This window comes from Polypterus senegalus, chromosome 2 (assembly GCF_016835505.1).
Source record: "Polypterus senegalus isolate Bchr_013 chromosome 2, ASM1683550v1, whole genome shotgun sequence".
NCBI classification, from domain to species: Eukaryota; Metazoa; Chordata; class Cladistia; order Polypteriformes; family Polypteridae; genus Polypterus; species Polypterus senegalus.
Genome location: NC_053155.1, coordinates 251,461,457 through 251,486,258, shown reverse-complemented (window position 1 = coordinate 251,486,258; position 24,802 = coordinate 251,461,457). Strand labels below are relative to the sequence as shown.

Sequence of the window (24,802 nt, the reverse complement as noted above, 5' to 3'; positions counted from 1 at the left end):
TATCCAGGTTAAACACAGGAAACTGATTTCCTATAGCCTCCTTAATGACTACAATTAGCCATGTTTCTGTTTTTTCTCTCATATGCTGTATACATTTGATGTTTACTGATATTTACCTTGTAGATGTAGTTCTATATTTGTTCACAAAAATTAATAATAAAAGTTACATTGTCTCTGTTAATTTTATTGAACAATAGGTTGTGATTTATGCCACAATTTTTGCTTTTATATTTACATAATAAAAGGCAAAGCCCTCACTGACTGACTGACTGACTGACTGACTAACTGACTAACTGACTCACTCACTCACTCACTCACTCACTCACTTACTCACTCACTCACTCATCACTAATTCTCCAACTTCCCGTGTAGGTAGAAGGCTGAAATTTGGCAGGGTTATTCCTTACAGCTTACTTACAAAAGTTAAGCAGGTTTCATTTCGAAATTCTATACGTAACGGTCATAACGGTCGATAACGGTCGACAACGTCCGCCATGTTGAACTTTCTTATTTATAGCCCCATCTTCACGGAATTTGGTAGGCGGCTTCCCTGCGCTAACCGAAACCGATGTACGTACTTATTTCGATGGTATGACGCCACTGTCAGGCGCCATACTGAATTTTCCAACATCATTAATTCTCCAACTTCCCGTGTAGGTAGAAGGCTGAAATTTGGCAGGCTCATTCCTTACAGCTTACTTACAAAAGTTAAGCAGGTTTCATTTCGAAATTCTACGCATAACGGTCATAACGGTCAACAACGTCCACCATGTTGAACTTTCTTATTTATGGCCCCATCTTCATGAAATTTGGTAGGCGGCTTCCCTGCGCTAATTGAAACCAATGTACATACTTATTTCGGTGGTAAGACGCCACTGTCAGCCGCCATATTGAACTTTCCAACATCACTAATTCTCCAACTTCCCATATAGGTAGAAGGCTGAAATTTGGCAGGCTCATTCCTAACAGCTTACTTACAATAGTTAAGCAGGATTTAATTTTGAAATTCTACGCGTAACGGTCATAACGGTCGACAACGTCCGCCATGTTGAACTTTCTTATTTATGTCCCCATCTTAACGAAATTTGGTAGGCGGCTTCCCTGTGCTAACCGAAACCAACGTACGTACTTATTTCGGTGGTATGATGCCACTGTCGGCCGCCATATTGAACTTTTCAACAGTCTTTGTTACTTATGGGCTTATCTTCAAGAAATTTGGTACGCGGGTTCCCAAAGCTAACTGATTCCTACTTACGTACATATATACAGTACATCCATAGCCTGCAGCTCGGTCACTGTGTGAGGCAGCGTTGGGTCCCCCATCCCAACGCCTCCCACGTTGTTGGCTGCCTGCCTATATAAGGCCAGCGGTCGCTCCGGTCTCTACATTCCCTTCCTTGCTACACTACGGGATTCATGTCTCCCTGCTGATAACTACAGCCTTTAAATTTAATCCACGGCTTCTCCGCTGTTTTATTGTTCATTTATTACGATTATAGTTATTGTGTAAGTATTTTAGACTTACTTTACATTGTTCAGGTACCTATTTCCTTTATCATTCCAACTGTACCCCCATTAACATATCTATCAAGGTGATCACCATTGATCAAAGAACTGTCACTTACCGAGTGGTTTCCATGCCCGTAGATGGCACCTGCCATTTCCATTCTCTTTGTTACATATTACATGGCCGTATCAGGCTCACTCTTGATATCCGGAAGAATTTTGTGTCTTATGTATTGAATGACTGGGACAGGTTCAAGGTGTGGACTGATGACGGTACAGGAGATAATTATATCATAGGAGCACTATAAGAGTGAAATGCTTAAGCCCTTCACCTATGGATCTGCATGTGAGTTGGGGCCGCTGAATTGTTCGGTTGTCGCTTTCAAGTGTACCGAAATGGCCAAATATTTTACACCTTTGGACAACCACCAATGCCTCTTAAACATCTTAGATTCACAGGTGACGATTTCAGTAGTGGACACTTTGAAGTTTATGAATGTTTAAACTCTCAAAAGCTGGATGTGAATTTATTGATGAAACCGGTTGTATACTTACAATGCTTGACAGATGCCGAATGTCTCTTCAACACAAGTCCTACAAATACTGTCATAATTGAAACAAACCATGAAACTCAAACCGATTATGACAGCAGCAATCCAAGCTGTGAGATTTGAGACAAGATTACTTTTCACATGGCCAACTGTACGTTTCATGCTCAAGAATAAGCTCAGCACACAGCTTGGTCATATTAAATTCGGAGGGCGGAACTCACAATGCGGTATACAAAGAGATCCATAACAAATAATTATTGGTATAGTTTCCCTCAGTTTAAAAAGGTTTAATTTTCTTCTTAATAAAAATTTTAAGGCAATTTTCAGTGCAGACAGAAACAGGAAACCTATAGACTCATGGGAAAGACTTGAATTGAAGACAGGCCTCTTGACCAAAAAATGACAAGGAGAGGAATGTCTTCAAGTCAAAAAAATCACTCCAGTGATTTGAGTGGAACATTCCTCTAAACAACTTTTTCGTAGGAGGATAAACTGTTCCTTTGACTGCTCCTTGAACTCTGGTTCAAAGTGATTGTGTATTGCCAGTGGTGATTCAAGAAAAAATCTTTTTTCTAATCTAATCTAATCTAATACTTTTTGAAGGTAAAATGCCCATGCAGAATAAAACAGGTTACTTCATGGTGTTGCAATAGCAAGGGGAACATTTCAAATTAACCAAATAATACTTTCCAATCATTTTTTGATAATTATGTCTGAGGTATTACAGTGTGTGGTGGATGGCCGGCATGTTACTCCGGCCCTCACCCCCAGGCCGCCAGGAGGAGCCCCCCCGACAGCATGATCATGCCCCGAGTTCCAGCAGGGCATCATGGACTTTGTAGTGTTTATACACAGCCCTACTGGATACCTTGGGGACCACCAGGCGTTGCTGTAGGGGGGCTCATAGGCTCGCATGTGCCCTATAACCCGGGAGTACGTCATAGTCATGTGACGGTGAGAAACGACATGCTCCTGGGGTGAAATAAAGGACTGTTTGCCCTGACCCGGAAGGAATAAGGAATTGTGGGCTGATTGGACAGGAACACCTCCAGGTCAGGGTGTATAAAAGGATTGTGGGAAGGCCCAGACAGTGAGCTGAGCTGGGAGGTAGGAGGGCGAAGTGTCTGGGCGAGGAGGAAAGAGTATTGTGTAGTGTATTTGTGATTTATGAGTGTGGAGTGGAGGGTGCTTGGTGCACTTTATTATAATAATAAAAATAATTATACTTTCACCTGGTGTTCAGAATGGTACCTGAGGGTGTTAGAGGTGGACCACGCCTCTATCTGCTACAAGTGTTACAAAATCTTTAAGGTAACTCTCATATATTAATTTGCCACTGAAACTAACCTTTCAACTTCATTTTGAGAAAATCAAAGACCCATGTAGATGTAGAGAAAATATGCATGTTCCACACAGACATATATATCAAATGTTGCTATGCCTAAATACAGTATAATAACTCAGTACATCTAAAATTCCTGGGATTGATGCTTACTAGGGAAATGTTTTACCACGTTGATGACATGGTAAGAGATTATATATATATATATATATATATATATATATATATATATATATATATATATATATATATATATATATATATATATATATATATATATATATATATATATTTTTTTTTTTTATTCAGGAGAAGTAAGGGCCAGTGTTCAGTGTGACTGTGTGTTGGCTTATGGAGTACTACACAATACATAATGACCTCTCAGACGTAAATGGAATTGGGAGCAGGATAATACAAAACATTAAGATGAATTAAGGATAGAAATATGAAAAGTAAATGAAAAAACAAAAGAAGTCACTCTTCTATATATTTAAATTTTAAACATTCTAATAACATTAATGCACACTTAGAACATAAATATGTAGTAGAAATGAATTTACTATAAAAGGAAGCCATATGGAGAATTTGGTTTTCTACAAGTACAAAACTTTCATACACATTTCGGGTTTATTTTGCTCATCCATCCTGCAAGTCAAGTATCGTTCCAGAATTGTTTTGCTCACATTTTCATTGCTGGGCTTTAGAGTTTAGTTTAATTCAGTTAATTTTTTATGTACCATTGTTCATAAAGGCCCAGAAGGCAATTGAAGACATTCATTAAAAAACATAAAACACCATATAATATATAAATACCAATATACATCTATAAATACAGATGTATATTACAAAGAGCAATTTTGTTCAGTGTAATTAACTGCTCAGTCAATGGGCGTATCCTACTGTATGTGAGCACAATGCTATTTAAAGAAGTTAGGAAAACACCAACAGGTCGCACACACTAGTGTGTGTGTGTGTGTGTGTGTGTGTGTGCACATGTATTTGTATGCAGTTCAGAAGCAACAAAGCTTAAGGCTGAGATGATAATATCAGGAACAATAACAACTTTCTGGTGGTTTACACACAACAATGTCACAGGAGTATTGAGTATGGCCCATCACTTAAAAAATATCAAGCTACCTGCATTCACATCACTAGAAACAAATGATGTAAAGGGGTTCAAACAGGGTAGAGTAATAAAAGGGAAGCACTGTGGTACCAAAATCAGCTTATCAAAACATATAATTAGTTTTTTGGATCGGGTATAGCAGCCAACAATCCAACAAAGTTTCTTCGTTAGTGACAAATACAAAGGTGTAATTGCAAAGGGGATTGGAACATAAGCAATGGATCCCAGAAGACTGAGAAAACATTATGTAACCTGGTAATTCATACTGATAGTATGGTCAGGACTTTGCAAAATGTCCATGAGTCCAATGGTAATGGTAGTGAATTTGTTTGTGATATCCTTGATATTAGCTAGAAATCCTTTAATGTCACAGTATACGTATTAGAACCTAATTATTCATTTTGTGTTTTTCTTCATATCAACAGTGTATACTTCAGCAATTAAACTACAATATATGGAAAAGAAATCCACCTTCAAGCAATTGGAAAGCAACTATGGAGGATTATATTGCAGACATGGACTCACACCCTTATGCCACACATGCAGCAATTAAGGAACCAAACTTACAGTAAGACATGGTACCTAATAAAGCGACCACTCAGTAAGGTAAAGTTTTTCCCATTGGTGGTTACAGCAAGTTTGTACCAAGTTACCAAAGTTCTGCAGCTTTAAGTTTGCTTCATAGGACAGTTCTGGCATTAGTGTGACGTGTTTTCAAGTAATTCTACAGACCAAATATCTTTGTTTTAAAAGTATTAATAAAATTCAAAGCAAAACAGTTCACACAAAAGTTACAGAAAAGAATTATATTAAAGAAAGAAAAAGTTCTGTTTACGGCTTCTTTATCTTGTTTCATTTCTGTAAATGTGATCATACAGTCATACTTTCAAATGTTTATATTAAAACAGTCAGAAAGCTGTATGCCAATTTACTATTTGCAAACTTATCTGACATTCCAAGCTAGCAACAAGACTAACTGGTTTAATTAGCACTCACTTTTACAGATATAGCAACGGAATTTCTATTTCATGTTAAATTACAAAGGGAAAAAGATTATACCATATTCTAGGTAACTGTAAGAAACTGATTTTCTATTACTGAAATTAAGCAATTCCAACATTAACATTAAAACCTCTAAGATTGACTCTTACAGTGGTAATCAAGGAAATGTAAAGAACATTAATAAGAAATAAGAAGAGCTAAGGCTTGCAATGAGGAACAGAAAGAACACTTATGACAATATAATGAATCTGGAATGCATAAACTTCTGGGTGTCGATGGTTCATGAGGGAAGTCATAGACTTGCTGATCTGTGCAGATCAACCTTACATACAGAAGTGAAGATGGGATATGCTCAAAAGCCACAAAGCAGCAGTGAAACTCAAGTGTAGGGTATACTACATAGTTGTGGCCACTGCACTATAAATAATAAACAGAGAGAGTAGTGCTGGCCAAAAGAAGGACAAAGAATTGTATTTAGACAATGTGATCTTAAAGACAGAAGACTTCACCCAGGCTAATTTCAAGGGGGATGACATTAGACAACAGCTCTTTCCACAAGCAACAGACCATGTTAAACCATACGGCAGCACTAGCCCTTAATGTTCAAAACCAACGTTAAGGTGGGCAGATCAATCAAGTACTGGGTAACTAAATTAAACTTTTAAATTGGCATGCATTTAAACCATGCTGATAAAATAAAATCTCTCAATAGGTGACAATAAATGCAATAAAATTACTATTATAACCCAAATGTGCCCATTATTTTACACTCACTCTTCTAAAGCCATGTTAACCAAGAATTCAAATCATGACATCTATTTGCAGTGAAAGTTAAAAAAGCTAAACAGTGGAAAGGCAAACTGTGGTAAGTGGTAATTACAGATTTAATTTAAAGAGATTTACAGATCAATTAATTTTATAATGACCTTTGCCTTTTCCCTTGCACATAATAGTTTCATTACACCGTAAAACTGATTTGTTTTTGAGGTTTTACAGATGAATTATCATGTAAGTGGAATGCATTTTTCTATTAGCATTTCATTAGAATTATGATTAATTTAGTTTGAGTGTATATTGCACACAAGTGTGCATGTAATATTAGGTAAAGAGTGACTATTTTAATATTTAAAATAAAAGGCAACATCCATTCATTATCCAACCCACGATATCCTAACTACAGGGTCACGGGGGTCTGCTGGAGCCAATCCCAGTCTACACAGGGTGCAAGGCAGGAACAAACCCTGGGCAGGGCGCCAGCCCACCGCGGGGCACACACACACACCAAGCACAATTTAGAATCGCCAATGCACCTAACCTGAATGTCTTTGGACTGTGGGAGGAAACCGGAGCAACCCCACGCTGACACGGGAGAACATGCAAACTTCACGCAGGGAAGACCCGGGAAGTGAACCCGGGTCTATTTACTGTGAGGCAGCAGCGCTACCACTACGCCACCGTGCCATAAAGCGCAACATTCAGTTAATAAACTGTACAACAACGGCATTATAAAGTCTAACAAGAAACGTTTTGAATACAAATTCATAATATTCTTATGAAGACGTTTAACTTTTGAAAAGAACTCCTTTAAAAATTCAATTTTTTATTATTAGCAGTTTAGTGATACTTACCCTGAATTGCAGCAACATTCTTTGATATTAAAAACTTCAGGCTTGAGCTGGATATCTGCAATAAATTCTGAATGTCCTGTCGGGCTGCTATTTGGTACTTCTCCTCCATCCTCCTGGTGCAGCATGTTAGGGATTTGGTAGTGCAAACTTGTAGTTCGGTACCTTTAGAGAGAAAAAAATTATATATAAATGTATAGTACACATACACACATAATTTATATATCCGATTCTGAAATCATTTACTATTTTACTTTTACTACTACTAATAATAATAATACCACTTGTGCTTCAGAACATGTTATCCATCTGAAGCTAAGCATAGTCAGGCAATGGCCAGTACTTGGATGGCAGACCATCTACATAAAGCTAGGGCTCGTGCTGGTAGAGGTGTTGGTGAGGCCAGCAGGCTTACCCTGTGATCTGTGTGTGGATCCCAATGCCCCAGTGCAGTGACTGAGACATTGTGCTGTAAATATGGCACTGTCCTTTGGATGTGACATAAAACCAAGGTCCCGACTCTCTCTGGTCATTAAAGATTCCTGGGCATCTTTCAAAAACAGTGGGGTTTATCCTGATATCCTGGCTAAATTGCCCATCATGGCCTCATCCATTCTGGCCCCCTAATCATCCCATGTTCCTAACTGGCTCTTTCTCTTACACCTTTACCATCTTCAACACTGGCACAATAATGTCTGCTGATGCATCATCCAGATGGATGCTACACATTGGTGGTGGTTGATATGGTTCCCCTCTGTCTATGTAACACACTTTTGAGTATCATTAGAAGCACTATATAAATGTAATTAATTATTATTATTATTATTATTACTTGTAGATGCTTAAATACCACATGCAGGTCTTATAACAGCAAATGGGCCTTCAGATCTTTCTTTTTTTAATTTTTTTTTACCAGAGAGCAGTCTTTCATTCCCAAGGACATCATTTAGAGTCTGAATGTAGCTGCTCTGTTTTTATTGGTATTTTTTACGTTTAATTATTTGTTTAGAATACTCTCATAGTAGAATTATTTTAGCCATGGATGGCACAGTAGCTAATATTACTGCCTGAAGGCTCCAGCATCCTGGTTTCTAATCCCATACCTGGGGCCTCATGTATAAACGGTGCGCACGCACAGAAATGTTGCGTAAGAACTTTTCCACGTTCAAATCGAGATGTATAAAACCTACACTTGGCGGAAAGTCACGCACTTTTCCACGGTACCTCATGCCTTGTCGTAGGCAAGTTCTCCGCTCGGTTTTGCAAACTGGCGGCACCCAGCGTCAAAGCAATGGTACTGTTCTTGTGTGATTACTCATTATTTTCATGACGCGGCTTTATAAATACACAGAAACTAAGCACATATTGTTTATTAGTGTAATGCATCTGATTGTAATTAACTCGTAACAATATAATGGTCCAGGGAACAGCCATAGTATTCCAAATACCATAACTGCTTTAGCGTTGTTACTCACTTCTCCTTCTTCTTCTTCTTCTTCTTCTTTCAGCTCCTCCCGTTAGGAGTTGCCACAGCGGATCATCTTTTTCCATATTACTCTCACTGCACGACTCGGAGTATTTATATCACTGTATCTGAGTGTCAATCACAGCAGCAGCTGATCGGAAAGAGAATTATCGGTATAAAGCTTTAAGGACACGCTGCCACTGCAAAATGTTTTAAAGCCTTTCCTGTATGGACCTCGCGGTTCAGAAACAGTTTAATCCCAAGAACTTTAAATGCACTCAATCAATTGTTCCTTGTAGAACGGTTTGTACTTATAAGTACAATCACCCCACTGTAAACTTGCACTACAGTTATAATATCTCACAACCTGGGCCACTTTATAAAGTGCGTATTTACATATGATGACGATATCATTTTTAAGGTGAAATGCAGCAAAATATGTTTGTTAAATTATACACATAAAACTTTAACTTCATTTAAATAATCTATATTCTTCACTGGGAGTGTCATGAAGGATAGAATAATTAAACATGTACTACGAAGATATTTCAATGTTCTTTAAACGTTTTGAAGAATCGGCTAAGCTTACAGATGGCTTAACGTCTATTACAGAGCTGATTGTATGGCGATCGGTTACTTGGGGAAAGAAAAGCAAGGACTCTTGGGCGCACAATATATATTGAATATAAAACAGAAAGAGAAAATAACAACAAAGCTAAAAGCAGCTTACAAATTTCGACAAAAGATAAATGCTTGTCATGAGCACGAGGCTCATGAAACACATGTTTAATAATGTGCTTTAGCTCCTATCATCATGAAAATGACATCACGTATACATCTCAGTATTTTAGTTATTCAGAGAGCTGTAATATCACAAATGTAATGGATTCTGTGTCCAGTTGGAGGAAGAGGGCCAGTTTAAGAAGCAAGTAGTGATTCACACACATAGATCACATATGAGTAGAAGATCAAATACAAAACAAAGCATTTAACGTGCTACTTTAATTACGATGTAATTTTGAGAAACTGGTTAATTAAACGATTTTAAGATGAAGTTTATAATGTTCTACTAAATGACAAAATAAACTACGTGATTGAAGTGGAAAATTCGAGATTAAAGTTGACATTTCGTGCTTTTTCCCTACCGTGTGCCTTTTTTCTCTGTACCCTAATTAACTTTCATATGACACTCAGACAGTGGGCTTACAACTCTTCCTTTCACGGCAACTTTGATATGTGACTTCTTTTTTATTTCCGGCACTGTGCGATTTGTGAATGTGAGCTTTCAAGTTTCTCCAACACGCTATGTCACTCGATCAACTTCCTTTTGTTGATTATACCACGGTTTATTTGAACAAATAGTATGTTTTTCATTTGCCTCCACTTGGTATTCGCTGAAATTCTTATATTTTCCCCGTGCTTTTCCCATTGTCTTTTCACAGAAGGCTGCGCTTAAGGGCGATTTATATTGATTTGCATATTCAAATAGGCGTAATTCTGGGAGGATTTGGGGCGTTACATAATGCGTGCACGAGCGTTAGTTTTCACGCTGATCGGGATTTATGTAGCGGAAGAACGTGGAAGTTGGAGTACGCACAGATTCCTGCATCTGGATTTTTCTGTGCGTAAGCACATTTCGGCTTTTGTGCTTACGCCATGTTATAGTGCGAGTTCTACGCACGGCGTTATACATGAGGCCCCTGGTCATTGTCGATATGGAATATGCATTTCCCCAAATGTCCTTGGGTACTCACACCCTCAAAGATGTACAGGACTAAGTTTGTGGATTTACAAGTGGGTCTTGCTATGGAGTGGTGCCTTGTCCAGGACTAACAGAATTTTGTCTGGCACAGTGCAACTCAGAATTGCGTTAGGCAAGTTTGGGAATGCTATATTATGCTTAGTATCATGCCACACCACTCATTCAATATGTTACGTGTTCTACAAGTTATCACCTGAAAGAAATTGAAACAATTGAGACAATTCATGGTAAAGATTCTTGAGTTAGTTCCCAGATCCTATGAGATTTACAAATCATTGATAAATGTTTAAGGTACCAGGCAAGCTCTTGTTAAAATAATTAACTATACACCAATTCTGGGTGGTCATCTAACATTAGCATAAATCAACTGCTAAATCTTACAACCTAACAAATACAAATAGATCTATCCATTTTTAGAGTCATGTTTCTCTGTACTTTGTTTAATAACTGCAGTTGCATCTGCCAAAAAGCCCATTTACACCAACCTGACCCACCCAGGACCATGTGATGACAGCTATAAAGACAATGTGTAGCTTTTTCACAAGAAAAGGTCAAGTCACAGTCAAGCTTGTATATTCTATGGATTTCCACTATCCAAAAGATTACTTTCATGAAGCTCAGTTTTTTTTTTCATGAAGCTTATATGAAAATAATTAGATAAAAGTATTTTTTCATGGTACTACCATTCATTCCTAATTCTTAGTAGATTTATTGTTATTAGAGCTGTGCATGCATACCAATGAACAGTGACTATACATACTATACATTTATCCACCATTTTCAAATTTGTTTAACTAACATAACAGTCATGAGGGAAGAAATATTGTCAACACAGGGCATGAAAGTGTCCCTCTGAGGGCAACAATAAAATAAAATGAGTGTAAACAAATGCTGAACTCTAGAAAGTAGGATTTAGTCAGAAGTGAAAGCAAGCCAAAGGGAAATTTAACTATATATACTTGAGATAAACTAGAAGCTGTAAATCAAATTGAATAAATACCAAAAGAGATTAAAATAAAGAGATAAACATTTAAAAAGAAAAAAAATACATTAAGAAATGAGACATGCTTTCCTGGAAGATAAGTAAAAACTAACCAATAAAAGTTACATGGGCCAGATCAAGATCAGCTTGTGTTCGCTTAAAAAAACAAAGTCTGAAGTGTTATGAGGAAGTGGTGAGGGATGAGTTGACAAAAATGAAACTCCATGCAACAGCTGGAACCCTCTCCACGTGTTAAAATCATTGCTTCTTAACCCTGGTCTTGTTGACCATTGTGGTTGCTGGATTTGGTTCCAAAAGTCTTAATCAGATGTCTGCTTCTGATGTTAACTGATGGTACATTCCACTATGTCAACAATCCCATCAGAAATTACTGATATTTTAACTGTATATAGTCGTGGTTTTTGATGCACATTTGTTTCTATATTTATGATCATCCATCAATTTTCCAACCCGCTGAACCTGAACACAGGGTCACGGGGGTCTGCTGGAGCCAATCCCAGCCAACACAGGGCACAAGGCAGGAACCAATCCCGGGCAGGGTGCCAACCCACCGCAGATATTTATGATCAGCAATATGAATGTTCTTGGACTTTAATTCCTTTATTTTTTTCTTAAAGGAACTGCCAACTAACAAGTAGATACAAATAACAAAAAAACTATTATCCTAGCGTAGCAAACCAAAATAAAAAAAAAAAAACTGTTTTATATATATATATATATATATATATTGTGGAGCCGACCCGGACACAGACAGGCGGACATGTTGTTAAATACCACCACACATTTATTTATAATTCTATTTACAAATATAACGGTCACACAGGCCCAAATAATGGTCACTCAGACCCAGTTAGTGCACAATACCCCAATACAAAGTCCTGGCCACAAATGCCTTTCTTTGGGCCGCCTCCACACCTCCTCTGTGCTTCGTCTTTCCTCCTCCCGACTCCAGCCCTGAATGAATGGAGACGGCCCCTTTTATATGGTTCACGGATGAGCACCAGGTGTTCCCTATATATATATATATATATATATATTACTACCTGTGTAAGCTGTGCCGTAAAAAGCCCGGTCTCCTTGAAACTATTGAAATCGTCAGAAAAAAAAAACTGAAATGCAGAGTCAGCAGTTTCGTTTTGTGGATGTGCTCATCTCCCTTGTCTATCAGCGGTTAAGTGAGTTTCTCTCTCCTCTGAGGTTTTATTTGTTTTGTTGATTTGCTTGCCTCACTTGTGTATTAATGGCTAAGCGAGTTTGTCTTTCTGCACCGGCTTCACTTTGGCGATGGAATCGCTTTCTTTAAGCTTCATGCTGTAGCCTTGTACTGTACTTCTTTCTTCTTCCGACTCGTTAACTTGGGGCCTCCTTGCCATCTCTTTTAGCTTCGTGCTGTAGACTTGCACTTTTGGGATGGACAGACACACACACACACTTCCACGCATAGACGTTTATATATAAGATGATAGGCAGCCATGGCCATTACCCCGCCGGGACACCAGCTGGATGGAAGGATTGGGGGAGAAGGTATCTGTAAGGCACTACCTCCCTTGGGATGCTAGTCGGCAGCCTACTATGGATTCCCACAGGGCACACTGGGAGTTGGAGTTTGGCACAGTCCTGTTGGGTTCTGTGGGGGCCACCAGGGGGAAGTTTAGAGCCCTACATTGGGCTTTCACCACACCTGGGAGTGATTCCAGGTCTGATTAATGAGCCACCTGGAACACTCCCAGTGTCTGCGTAAAAGGAGCCATTCCATTTGGACAGCCAGGGTTAGGAGGAAGAGGGATGAAGCTTGCCAAGAGAAGGAGTGGAGGTGGATGACAAGGAGAGAAGAAGATGCTTGGTGCTTGATGTACTGTACTTGAGGGAAGTGAGGGAGACACGCTTCCCATGTGTAAATAAATGTGTACTGTGTTATACTCATGTCTCTGCCTTTATTTGGGGCTGTATGTCACATTGGCCATATGTCGGTCACTAAGTGTGCGGGTCACTGCAACTGAGGCTGTGTGGTTCTGCTGTGGGTCACCAATATTGACACTCATGCCGATATGGTGGGTATGTGTAAGGCAGTGTTTCTTAGACACTTAGTCGCGTCACTGGGGGGGGGGTGTTTCATGGCTTGCCATCGTTGGTCTGCAAATGGGCCATGACAGGTCTCCTAAACCAATGTTTCTCAACCACTGGGTCACTCTGGTCACAGGATGCTGTCATTGGTTTGTCGCCTAAGCGACTGGAAGTGTTGTGTGATATGTTACCTATTTCTAAGTGAGTTTGTTTCTCTAAGTAGGATCCCCAATCATGGTCACTTTACCAAAGGGGGTGGTTTGCAATTGCAGTTATTGAGTCGTCAATAAATTTAAAAAAGGCAAAGATGGGTTGCGGGACTATAAGGGTTGAGAAACACTGCTGTCAGAAAGGTGCTGCAGGCTGAATGTATAAGAATTACCCACATAGAGCAGTGCAAATTAAAACAAACGTTAAAGGGCCCCATCCCCCCAAGAGTCAGAAAACATATGACATGTGTGAAATAATCATAATGAAAGATTTATTACTGTGGCTGAATTTGCCAATTTCTAAAACATTATTCTTCTATTGTTTTCCTATGGCCCTTAGCGATAAGTATCTATAAACAGTAAACACATAATTTAACTATTTTGTTAAAAATGTATTTTCCTTTTTTTAATTGTCTTTGTGTTCTTTTATAAACAGCACAATATGATATTAGCATTATTTCTCATATTGTATTTTTTTGACAAGCTGTTTGATTACTGCTTGATGATGCTATATTATGTGGGAATAGTAGTTAGGTTTTTTGGCGATGTAGTATGTTTGCAACTGTTCCCTTTTTCTTACAAGTTTCAATATATCTAAACAATGTGTAAAGCAGATTTTAGAATTATCGAACAAATAGGAGTCTTATAATTTGACAAAATAAGACCCATACCTGCACATTGCTATAGACCAATGCTTTTAAAATGCTTTAAAAAACATATACAGTAGCAGCAAAATCATTTCACAGGAAGAAGTCCAAAATTGTGTACACAACTGTTTGCATATACGGAATACATATGAATTCTGAAAAGTATTAGTAACAGTCCAAACAGGGTGATGTGCCTTCCACCTCAAAAGTATTTGATAAAGTGGTCACATTAAAAGTAAATCAAAAGACACATTTTATGCCTAGACATGCATGTTATTACAGCACGCATTCCTCAGAAATATGTTAAATACTATTATAAAAATACTGCTAGATAGAAACATAACAATGCCTAATATTTAGGAAAATACACTCACCTAAAGGATTATTAGGAACACCTGTTCAATCTCTCATTAATGCAATTATCTAATCAACCAATCACATGGCAGTTGCTTCAATGCATTTAGGGGTGTGGTCCTGGTCAAGACAATCTCCTGAACTCCAAACTGAATGTCAGAATGGGAAAGAAAGGTGATTTAAGCAATTTTGAGTGTGGCATGGTTGTTGGTGCCAGACGGGCCAGTCTGAGTATTTCACAATCTGCTCAGTTACTGGGATTTTCACGTACAACCATTTCTAGGGTTTACAAAGACTGGTGTGAAAAGGGAAAAACATCCAGTATGCGGCAGTCCTGTGGGCGAAAATGCCTTGTTGATGCTAGAGGTAAGAGGAGAATGGGCCGACTGATTCAAGCTGATAGAAGAGCAACTTTGACTGAAATAACCACTCGTTACAACCGAGGTATGCTGCAAAGCATTTGTGAAGCCACAACACGCACAACCTTGAGGCGGATGGGCTACAACAGCAGAAGACCCCACTAGGTACCACTCATCTCCACTACAAATAGGAAAAGGCTACAATTTGCACAAGCTCACCAAAATTGGACAGTTGAAGACTGGAAAAATGTTGCCTGGTCTGATGAGTCTCGATTTCTGTTGAGACATTCAAATGGTAGAGTCAGAATTTGTCGTAAAACAGAATGAGAACATGGATCCATTATGCCTAGTTACCACTGTGCAGGCTGGTGGTGGTGGTGTAATGGTGTGGGGTATGTTTTCTTGGCACACTTTAGGCCCCTTAGTGCCAATTGGGCATCGTTTAAATGCCACGGGCTACCTGAGCATTGTTTCTGACCATGTCCATCCCTTCATGACCACCATGTACCCATCCTCTGATGGCTACTTCCAGCAGGATAATGCACCATGTCACAAAGCTCGAATCATTTCAGAATTGAACATGACAATGAGTTCGCTGTACTAAAATGGCCCCCACAGTCACCAGATCTCAACCCAATAGAGCATCTTTGGGATGTGGTGGAACGGGAGCTTCGTGCCCTGGATGTGCATCCCACAAATCTCCATCAACTGCAAGATGCTATCCTATCAATATGGGCCAACATTTCTAAAGAATGCTTTCAGCACCTTGTTGAATCAATGCCACGTAGAATTAAGGCAGTTCTGAAGGCGAAAGGGGGTCAAACACCGTATTAGTATGGTGTTCCTAATAATCCTTTAGGTGAGTGTATGTTAACAGGCCTTAGCAGTCCACATACAGTATAGTGCAGTCATAAACAGCAACTTCTTAAATTTAAAATATTTATTGTGTTGAATACTTTGGCTTATTTTAATTGCTAAGACTAATGATCCAGTCATATCTTATTACATTTGACATTTGTACTATCCTCACTTTGATATGAAGTTTAAAAAATTAATGAAACATTACTTTATAAACATAAATGGTTAGACATTTTAAAAAGAAAAAGCAATTTAAAGCTGAATTTTGTCTTTTTTGTGAAAATGAATGTTATAATTTACTTTTCTAATTTTTACTAGACAAGCTGCACTGGGGATGTACTTATTAATGCTGCTCATGTTATCTTCATATTTTTACCCCAGCTACCCAGTTCACAAAAACCTACCCATAAAAACACATGCAACTTTGAATGGAATTTTTGGCACCGAAGCAAGGTGATGTCATGAATATGCTGGCAGATTCACAGGCTTGGATTTGGTCCTTGCGGATAAATAAAGATAAAGGAATTTATACAAAGGGGCTAGATTAATGATGTTAATATTGTTTAATAAAAACAGGCTTACTGGTCTGATTATGGAGAAACATAATCCAGTTGGAAGCAAATAAGAATGAAATGAGTAATAGGTTGTCAGGTGCAGGTACAAAAACAAAATAAAAAATCTGACCAGGTTAAACCAAAACCAGGCAAAATTCACTGACAACAACATGATTAAGATCAAATACAGCACAGATCTCAGGTCTGGAGAAGGGGTGTATGTAAAACTGCATTTTGCACCATGACAGCACACCTGAATACACTGCTCTACTATGACACTGCACCTGCCATATTGTCAGTCCAAAAACAACGCCGTTTTGCATCCCTACCCCTCAAATTAAATTTATCAGCTCTTGATCCCTGTGAGTTTGTTCAAATTAAACTTGAAAATAAAGGGAAGACGATTTGCTACTGTGGAAAAAATCTAAGAAAAAAATCGCAGGAGGCTCTAGAAATGGCAACAAAAGATGAGTTCAGGAAACGTTTCCAGGAATGGAAGAAACACTGGGACAAGTTTATTGCATCTCAACAGAAGTATTTTGATGGTTATGTAAAATGAAATTGCTGTATAATAAAGTTGTTTATATTTTGACCATTCTGAGAATTTTCCGTGAGCTCCCTTCGTAAGATATTCTGACGCATGCAACACAGAAAGCTATGTTTTCACTTTCTGTAGGCAGATTCTTTGCAAAGAAAACATGCTTTCTTATAAACTTACTATAAGTCACAAAGATGGAGATTGCAAGTTGCCTTAACACACAAGTGTAATATCTTACAGTAATAAAAAAATCAGTAAAAGTTCTTGTTTTTCTAAAGCAAGAAGTCTTTCCCCAGTTGAAGTGCGTCTGTCTTTCAGGTCTGTCTCAAACGCAGAATGCCCACCCTTCTTGTGGAGAGCTGCCCCAGATCTGAGACTGAAACAGAGTCAAGTTTTGATTGAGGAATTACTGAGTTTACATTTTCTTTTAGTTCCTATTTAATTTCACAATTGTTTCTGCAAATATAAGAATAAAGTTTGCTTGAAAAATGATTTATTTATTCATTTCATTTGTGAAACTCTGAGTCGCTTTTGCCCCATCCAGTGTTCTTACTAAATCAAAAAGATAACAGAAATCATCTTTGAGCCTCTCTTCATGCAGTTCTTCACTTATTCCATTTAACGTTTCATCGTTGGCAAATTCCTCTGTAATTTGTTCCACGAGGTCATTGTGCCATAACCTCTGAACAAGATTAAGAAGATATTGAGCCTGAGCTCTATCCACTCAAAAGATACATGAAGCAGAATCTGCTGGTACAAAACATAGAAATCAGTCCTATCAAAGAGAATACTATGTATAGCTTGTTGTTCCTTTCCAGCTAACAATGTAGCAAGAATGGCAGCCCAGCCCAGGCAGCTAACTTGAATGTAAATAAAAAACACTCCATCTGTAGGAGTCATTGCCTAAATTATAAATCTACCCCATTTTGACAATACAGTACATAACTTCTTTCTACTGTACTGGCAAAGAAATTATTGTCATCAGTGTGTACTTAAGGAGAATCCTGTACTGCCCTGCCCATCTCCTGTATAACCTCATGCTGCTTAAACATCTACTAATAACCCGGTTTCCTTTTACAGGGTTTATATTAACAAACCATTCTTACCAGCAAGGTAGTGCACACAGAAAAATCAATAAAATATTATTCTGCATCATAAAATTATTGAGCAGAAGGCAAGAATCATTGTATGCAAAGTCTGTAATGTGCTAGGAGCAGTGCATTGGGATTACGGTTGGAAAATCCTGTCCCTAGGCCACAAATACACAGCAGCGTTAAAAGCTGTTCTGAGAGAGAAAAGGAATAAAATCCCTTCAATAAAAACAGAGCATGTCCAACTAACAGTCTGAAGAAACTGAATCTTATTCCTCTGGAACAACAACAACAACACAAACAATTGTTTTCTTGTATAGCCCAAAATCACAGAAGGAATACCTCAATGGGCTTTAACAGGCTCTGTTTTTGACAGCACCCCACCCTTGACATCCTAAGGGGACAACAAAAAACAAAGGTGGTTGCATGAAGACCTCATTTAAACCTCATCTAAACTTTAAATTCTTCAAAACCATTGATAAAGCTGTTTTGTGAGATCTTTTCAGTTACAAAGTGAATCTTATACAGTATTTATAAATATCAGTGTTCATAATAATTTTCATTATTCAAGAGAATCAAAAAATGTAATTACTTCTCAGAGCAACATTAATACAGGTAAACTCACAGTTAAACTTCACTCTTCAGTGCTATTTAATTTTGCCTATGAAATATATTCATTTTTAGTCTTTATTGATTAAATACATAGTGCACATAAACATTACACTTGTATGACATTCTAGCTGGTGTGTCTGTTTTTTTCAAAGCTTACAGGATTTTGTACCAAACATTTAAAAACTGAATTATAACTGACTTTTAAATAAGTCTTACAATGCCTGAGATTATGGTATTTGACAGGTAATGGCCTCACTTACACTCAGACCTTCATGAAATATTGATCTACATGGATAAAAGATATGACTGTTGATTCAAATACCACCATTACAGCAGAGAGTTTGAAAATATGAAAAAAAAAATTAGTTGCACATCATAATTACTAATCATAGCGCTGGATAGTTACATGTTTATTAACATATGTAAGAAAAAAATCACCATGCTCTGTAGAAGTAACCAACATGACCCTATAATCTATAGGCACATTACAGCAGAGCCCAAACAAAAACCTCTGTACACCTCAGACTATAAACATAACACCAGGTCATGTCATTGGCATCTATTCTCTTTTTTTTTTTAATTTTATTGATTTTATTGAAATCACACAACATTCCATAGAAATAGATCAATTTTACAAAAATAGGATTGAAAACAAATCAACCCCCACCCCTGACAAAGAGAGCATGGGCAACAGAATAAAACTTACAGCTAGTAAAAATAAGTAAATAGATGAATTAATAAGTGAATAAAGATAAATTGGCAGCTATTCTCAGATGGCTCTGCACTTATGGGGTACTGTATATTGATAAGGGGGGTGAGACAGAGTATAGGAGTCAGATGGAGAACTTTTTTATGGGGGAAAGAGAACTGTCTGCATCTTAACATCAGCAAAACCAAGAAACTGGTTATTGACTTTCACCGCACCAAATAGCCTCTATGTCTGATCACTATTCAGGGTGTGGATATAGAGGTGGTCCACATCAATGACAGGTTGAACTGGTTTTAAAAGACAGAGGAACTATATAAGGAAGGGCAAAGCAGGCTCTTTTCCTCAGAAGCATGCATTCCTTTAATGTGTGAGTGCTATGGTGTGCTGGGCTGGTATTATCACTTCACAAGAGGCCAAACTGACAAGGTCAGTTACGGTACACACTCTGGACCCCTGGTAGTAGTAGCAAGGGAAGGAATTAAAACAACATTGAGAGCCATTTTAAACACACTAACACTGAGGAATTTCAGCGAACAAATTATTGAGCACAAGTGTGTCAAGAATCGCTAATGGGGCTCCTTTATACCAACAGGAATATGTCTGCATAATGCCTCACAGTGACAGCCAAGTTAAAAGTTGTATTTCTTTTTCATTTTATTGATTTTTAGTCATTCTAGTGTGTGTTCAGACCATAGTATATGTATATATTCATTAGTCGGAATCACAATCTGATTATTTGGATGTTACCTACTAGGTAATACCTGTAGTTGGTCTGCCACATTCTCTCAGTTGTGAGAAGCAGATCATAGATATGTGATACAGTACCTGCCAAATAAGACAAAGAGTAAATGACAAGTGTTTCACCCTAATTGGGGCTCCTCAGTTGTAGGCACCATTGCTTTCCCTTATGGGGATTAAACCCCAGCACCTGAGGCGAAGTCTCTGACGTTTGCCGACTGGCCGACCAACCACAAGTGTTACCTGATAGGGAACCATTCAAATGATTAGATTGTGATTCAGCCTATGAATGTAAAACTCTGATATTCACCCAGTCAAATAAGCCACTAGCTGCTGTGGTGCAGTGTCAGAGTTCGACTCAGGTGCTGACGTTTGAGGTTTGAGCCACATAAGTGGAAGCAAAGGTGCATACACCTGTTGAGCTCCAGTTAGGGCAAAAACATGTTGTGTATTCTTTGTATTATTTGGCAGGTACTGTATCACACACACGCACACACACACACACACATATGTGCATATATATATTGTAGTGGATGGCTGGCAGCTCAACCCGCGCGGCATGCCCAAAGAATGAAGGAAAGGGGGAAGGCAGCTACTTTTGTGCACTGCCTCCCCCAGGACACTAGATGGCGATTTCCCTGCAGTATATCGGTGCCCCAGATTCCCACAGGGCACCATGGAACTATGGAGTTTGGATTCACAGCTCAGCTGGGTACTGTGGGTGCCGCCAGGAGACACTGTAGGGAGACAGGGGGATTTTTGCTTCTCGTATAGCCCGGAAGTACTCCAAGGTCACGGGAACAGAAGCCCCGAAGAAAATTCAAGCCCTCCATTTGACCTAGAAGTGCTGACAAGTCATGTGGGAGGAAGAGCGGAAGCACTTCCAGGTCAACGATTATAAAAAGGAATATTGAGAACCCAGCAAGTGAGCCGGAAGTCGGAGGTGTGGAGGCGAGAATTATTATCTTTGTGGAGAATAATTATTGTATTTATTAATATTGCTGGCCTGTGTATGGTGGTTGGCGTGCTTAGAGGCACGAAGAAAATAATTAAAAAAACCTTTTTGTGCTTTTACCTCGTGTCCTGGACGTTTGTCTGTCAGGTTAAAGGAGCGACAACACCCTCTAGTGTCACATATATATACACTATATATACGTCTATATACACTAATAAAAGGCAAAGCCCTCACTCACTCACTCACTCACTCACTCACTGACTCATCACTAATTCTCCAACTTCCCGTGTGGGTGAAAGGCTGAAATTTGGCAGGTTCATTCCTTACAGCTTCCTTACAAAAGTTGGGCAGGTTTTATATCGAAATTCTACGCGTAATGGTCATAACTGGAAGCAGTTTTTCTCCATTTACTGTAATGGAGATGAGCTTCAACGCCGAGGAGTTTAGTGTGACATCATCACGCCTCCCACGTAATCACGCAGTACATAGAAAACCAGGAAGACCTCAAAAAAGCGCTGAAGAAAACATGCATTATATAATTGAGAAGGCAGCGAAACAATAAGAAGCGAGCGAGTGACATATACAACCATATTCATGAGTTCTGCTACTTCGGAAACAAAGCACGATGTAAACCAACACTTTAAATTAAGTTCATAGACAGGCTGCCGCTGGCGTTTGTAATTTAGTGCCTGCCCATATAAGGCTGTCCGTCAGCGGCAATCCAATAGCAAACTGCCACGGGTAAATATTCATGGGTGAAGGACTGTGCTTATGGAGAGGAAGATGAGATGGTCAGGGTGGTGTTTGACACAAACTCAGCGAAACTGCGAGAGAAAGTTTTAAGTGCCAGGACTAAGGTAACATTAAATACAGCCATGGACATAGCACGAGATGGCACCAGCACAGCTGGGAACCTTCGATGCATGTACCGAGTGGCTCACGTGAACTGATGCAGTGCACAGATAAAAGCAACAGTTCCAAAGAGCTGAACAAAAACGAATTACACAATTGAAAAGGCAGCAAAAATATGAAGCGTCTGATACATACAAGCATATTCATAAATCCAACTACTGCGGAAACAAAGCACACGTTGGAAAAAGTCAATGTCCCGCTAAGCCTGTGCATGCAGTGTGTCAGGTCTCAGATAAAGAAGAAGACGAGCTGTTTATTGATGCAGTAAGAAACGAATTGATGAATGAAACCTGTCATCTTTACAACGATTGACAAACACGGAATGTAACTTGAACACAACACATCCTACAAATACGAACCTGATTGAAAGAAATAATGATAATCAAATCCTTGATGACAGCAACACTCAGTAACACTCACAAAACAAATACTGTATATTGACAGTCATGTTACGTTATTTTTAAAATGTTCCCTTTTCTTTTTCTAGCTTTTTTAACACACTACTTCTCCGCTGCGATATGCGGGTTGTCACACACGTGCGCATGGGAGGCAGCTAAAGGGCTTGAGTGAAGGCAGTTCGGAGGCATGCCGGGTGTGGCAGAGTGCACTGACTCTTTTCTCCTTGCCTGTAGACCATCCCGGGGATTTCACCTGGATCTCCTGACATCACTTCGGGACTGAGCCAATGGAAGTCGGCCCACCAGCTCCAGTCCCTCTGATGTCACCTCCGCTCTGAGCCAATGGTGGAAGACCACGTGCCAGATCCATACGACCTCACTTCCTGTCTCCCCCTTTAAAACCTGCCCCCTTTCCTTTGTTTCCTCAGTCTTGTTTTGGACTCGGTTGTATGCACTTCAGTGCTCTGTATTTTAAGAAAACGACTTTGCAGCCAGGATACCACAATATACGGGTGGCTGCCCCAACTCTTTATCTGTCCATGTCTCGTTCTTGTAACAGTGGCGTAGCCGGCAGGATGGAGAAGTCCCAGAGAGAAGGGGACAGGACCTGCAATATACCCAGGTGGGAGCGCATCGGGCCGAGTCTTCAGGCGGGAGGGTGCCCGCGGTCGGCGTGACCGGTGCGGGCTCCGCCCCAGCACTCATAACTAGGCCATCTGGAGGGCCAGGGAGTGTGCGGGTGGGGCTCACAGAATTGGGCTGCCCTGGAGGGGGAGGCAAAGGGACTCAGTATGCTCTCTCTGGGGAGAGTGCCTGCCTCCCTCGAAACCAAAGCCCCATTTACCACCTAGGGGTGCCCCAGACTGGCAGGTGAATAAAATAAAAATGGAGGTTGGACCCTGAGCGCCACCAACAACAAGCCTGGTCCTTATGGGCAATGGTAGGGCATTGGCTACGGCCATTTGAAAACACGCCCTACCAAATAATAGAGCAGGTAGCTTGCTATCTGCTCCTGGAAGCGCTTCCCCGTGGCTTCACCCAGCCGGTTTGGGGCGAGCAGTTTAAGAACATGTCTGAGCTCATAGAGCTTATGGAGACGCAGAGGGCGGCCTCACACTCTGGGGGAGCAGAACCGTCCTCATGTCAAACCCAGCCGGGTATGCCCAAGACCTAGCCCCTCCCTGTACAATCCGGAGCTCAGATGGCGTCCGCGGCGCTGGCGCGCAAACCGCTTGGGGCAAGGAGGAATGCAGGTGGAGGGCGAGGAGGGGTTGGTGTGCTCGCTAATCCGTTGGCGGTCCCACATACTGGCGTGGTGATCGCCAACGGACACAAGACCACAGGTTTGTTCGACCGCAGCAACATTTCCATTGTTGCCCGCCGCTTTGTGCAACCGCAACAGTGGCTAAAATTTAAGACCGGTATAACCTGTGTCCACGGAGACATCCGCTGGTACAGGTCCGGCGCTGTGTCATCAGTTACGGAGGGTCAGTTCAGAACTCACCGTAGCGGTCCTACCTGATCCTCCACACCCGGTGATACTAGGGCGGACTGGTCTAAAATCAAAAGCGGTGAGACACATACCACTCCGGGGTTAATTTGGGCCTCGTTATGGACGGAGATAACCCGTCTCAAGCTGCCTCCACGCCGTGTAATCAGCCGGCAGAGAGACGGCGTCGCCCTGACTGACGTGGCAACTCCGGGCGTCGCGGGCTAACACGCCATCCACCAACGCGCCGCGGAGCGGGAGAAACCACGCCCATTGAGGTCGGCGCTGACCCTCTCTCCGTGTTGCGGTTCCAATTTAAAGAAACGCCGGCTTCTTTTAGAAGGGAGCAATGGAATGATGACTCCCTGAAGTTTGTAAAAAATGCAGTGGTCCTTGTCAATGGCCAGCGCACTAATCAGTCGATGCCACAGGGCCCCTACTTTGTGCTAGATAATGACCTCCTTTACCGTGTAGCAATGCATGACGGGCAGGAGACGAGGCTGCTGCTGGTGCCGCGTACCTTCCGGCGGCAGGTCTGCGAGCTAGCACACGCCCACCTCCTAGGTGGCCACCTGGGCACCGAAAAAACTCTGGAGCGGATCAAGCTCCGTTTCTACTGGCCAGGAATTAATGAGGAGGTTCGCCGCTTTGCGCTTCCTGCCCGGAGTGTCAACTGCGACAAATTCCTAGGAGGGACCGTGCTCCTCTGTTCCTATTCCACTGATTGACGTTCCTTCCACAGAATCGGGTCGACCTGGTGGGACCCTGGAGCCCTCAGCCCGAGGACACAAGTACATTTTAGTCCTCGTGGATTACGCTACACGATACCCGAAGCTGTTCCGTTGCGCTCAGCTACCTCTAAAGCCATCGCACGGAATTACTAGGGTATTCGCGTGGGGATCCCCAAAGAAGTCTTGACAGACCAGGGGACCC

The 24,802-nt window shown here is 40.4% G+C and overlaps 1 protein-coding gene across 1 annotated transcript in view; it reads right to left on the bottom strand.

The window, feature by feature from the left end:
* Positions 1 to 24,802, bottom strand: part of gpc5a (glypican 5a) — a 992,726-nt gene that overhangs the window by 832,118 nt on the left and 135,806 nt on the right. Inside the window, exon 2 of the mRNA XM_039746320.1 lies at positions 7,156 to 7,317. Coding sequence (XP_039602254.1) covers positions 7,156 to 7,317 — 162 coding nt within the window. The remainder of the gene's footprint in view (positions 1 to 7,155; positions 7,318 to 24,802) is intronic.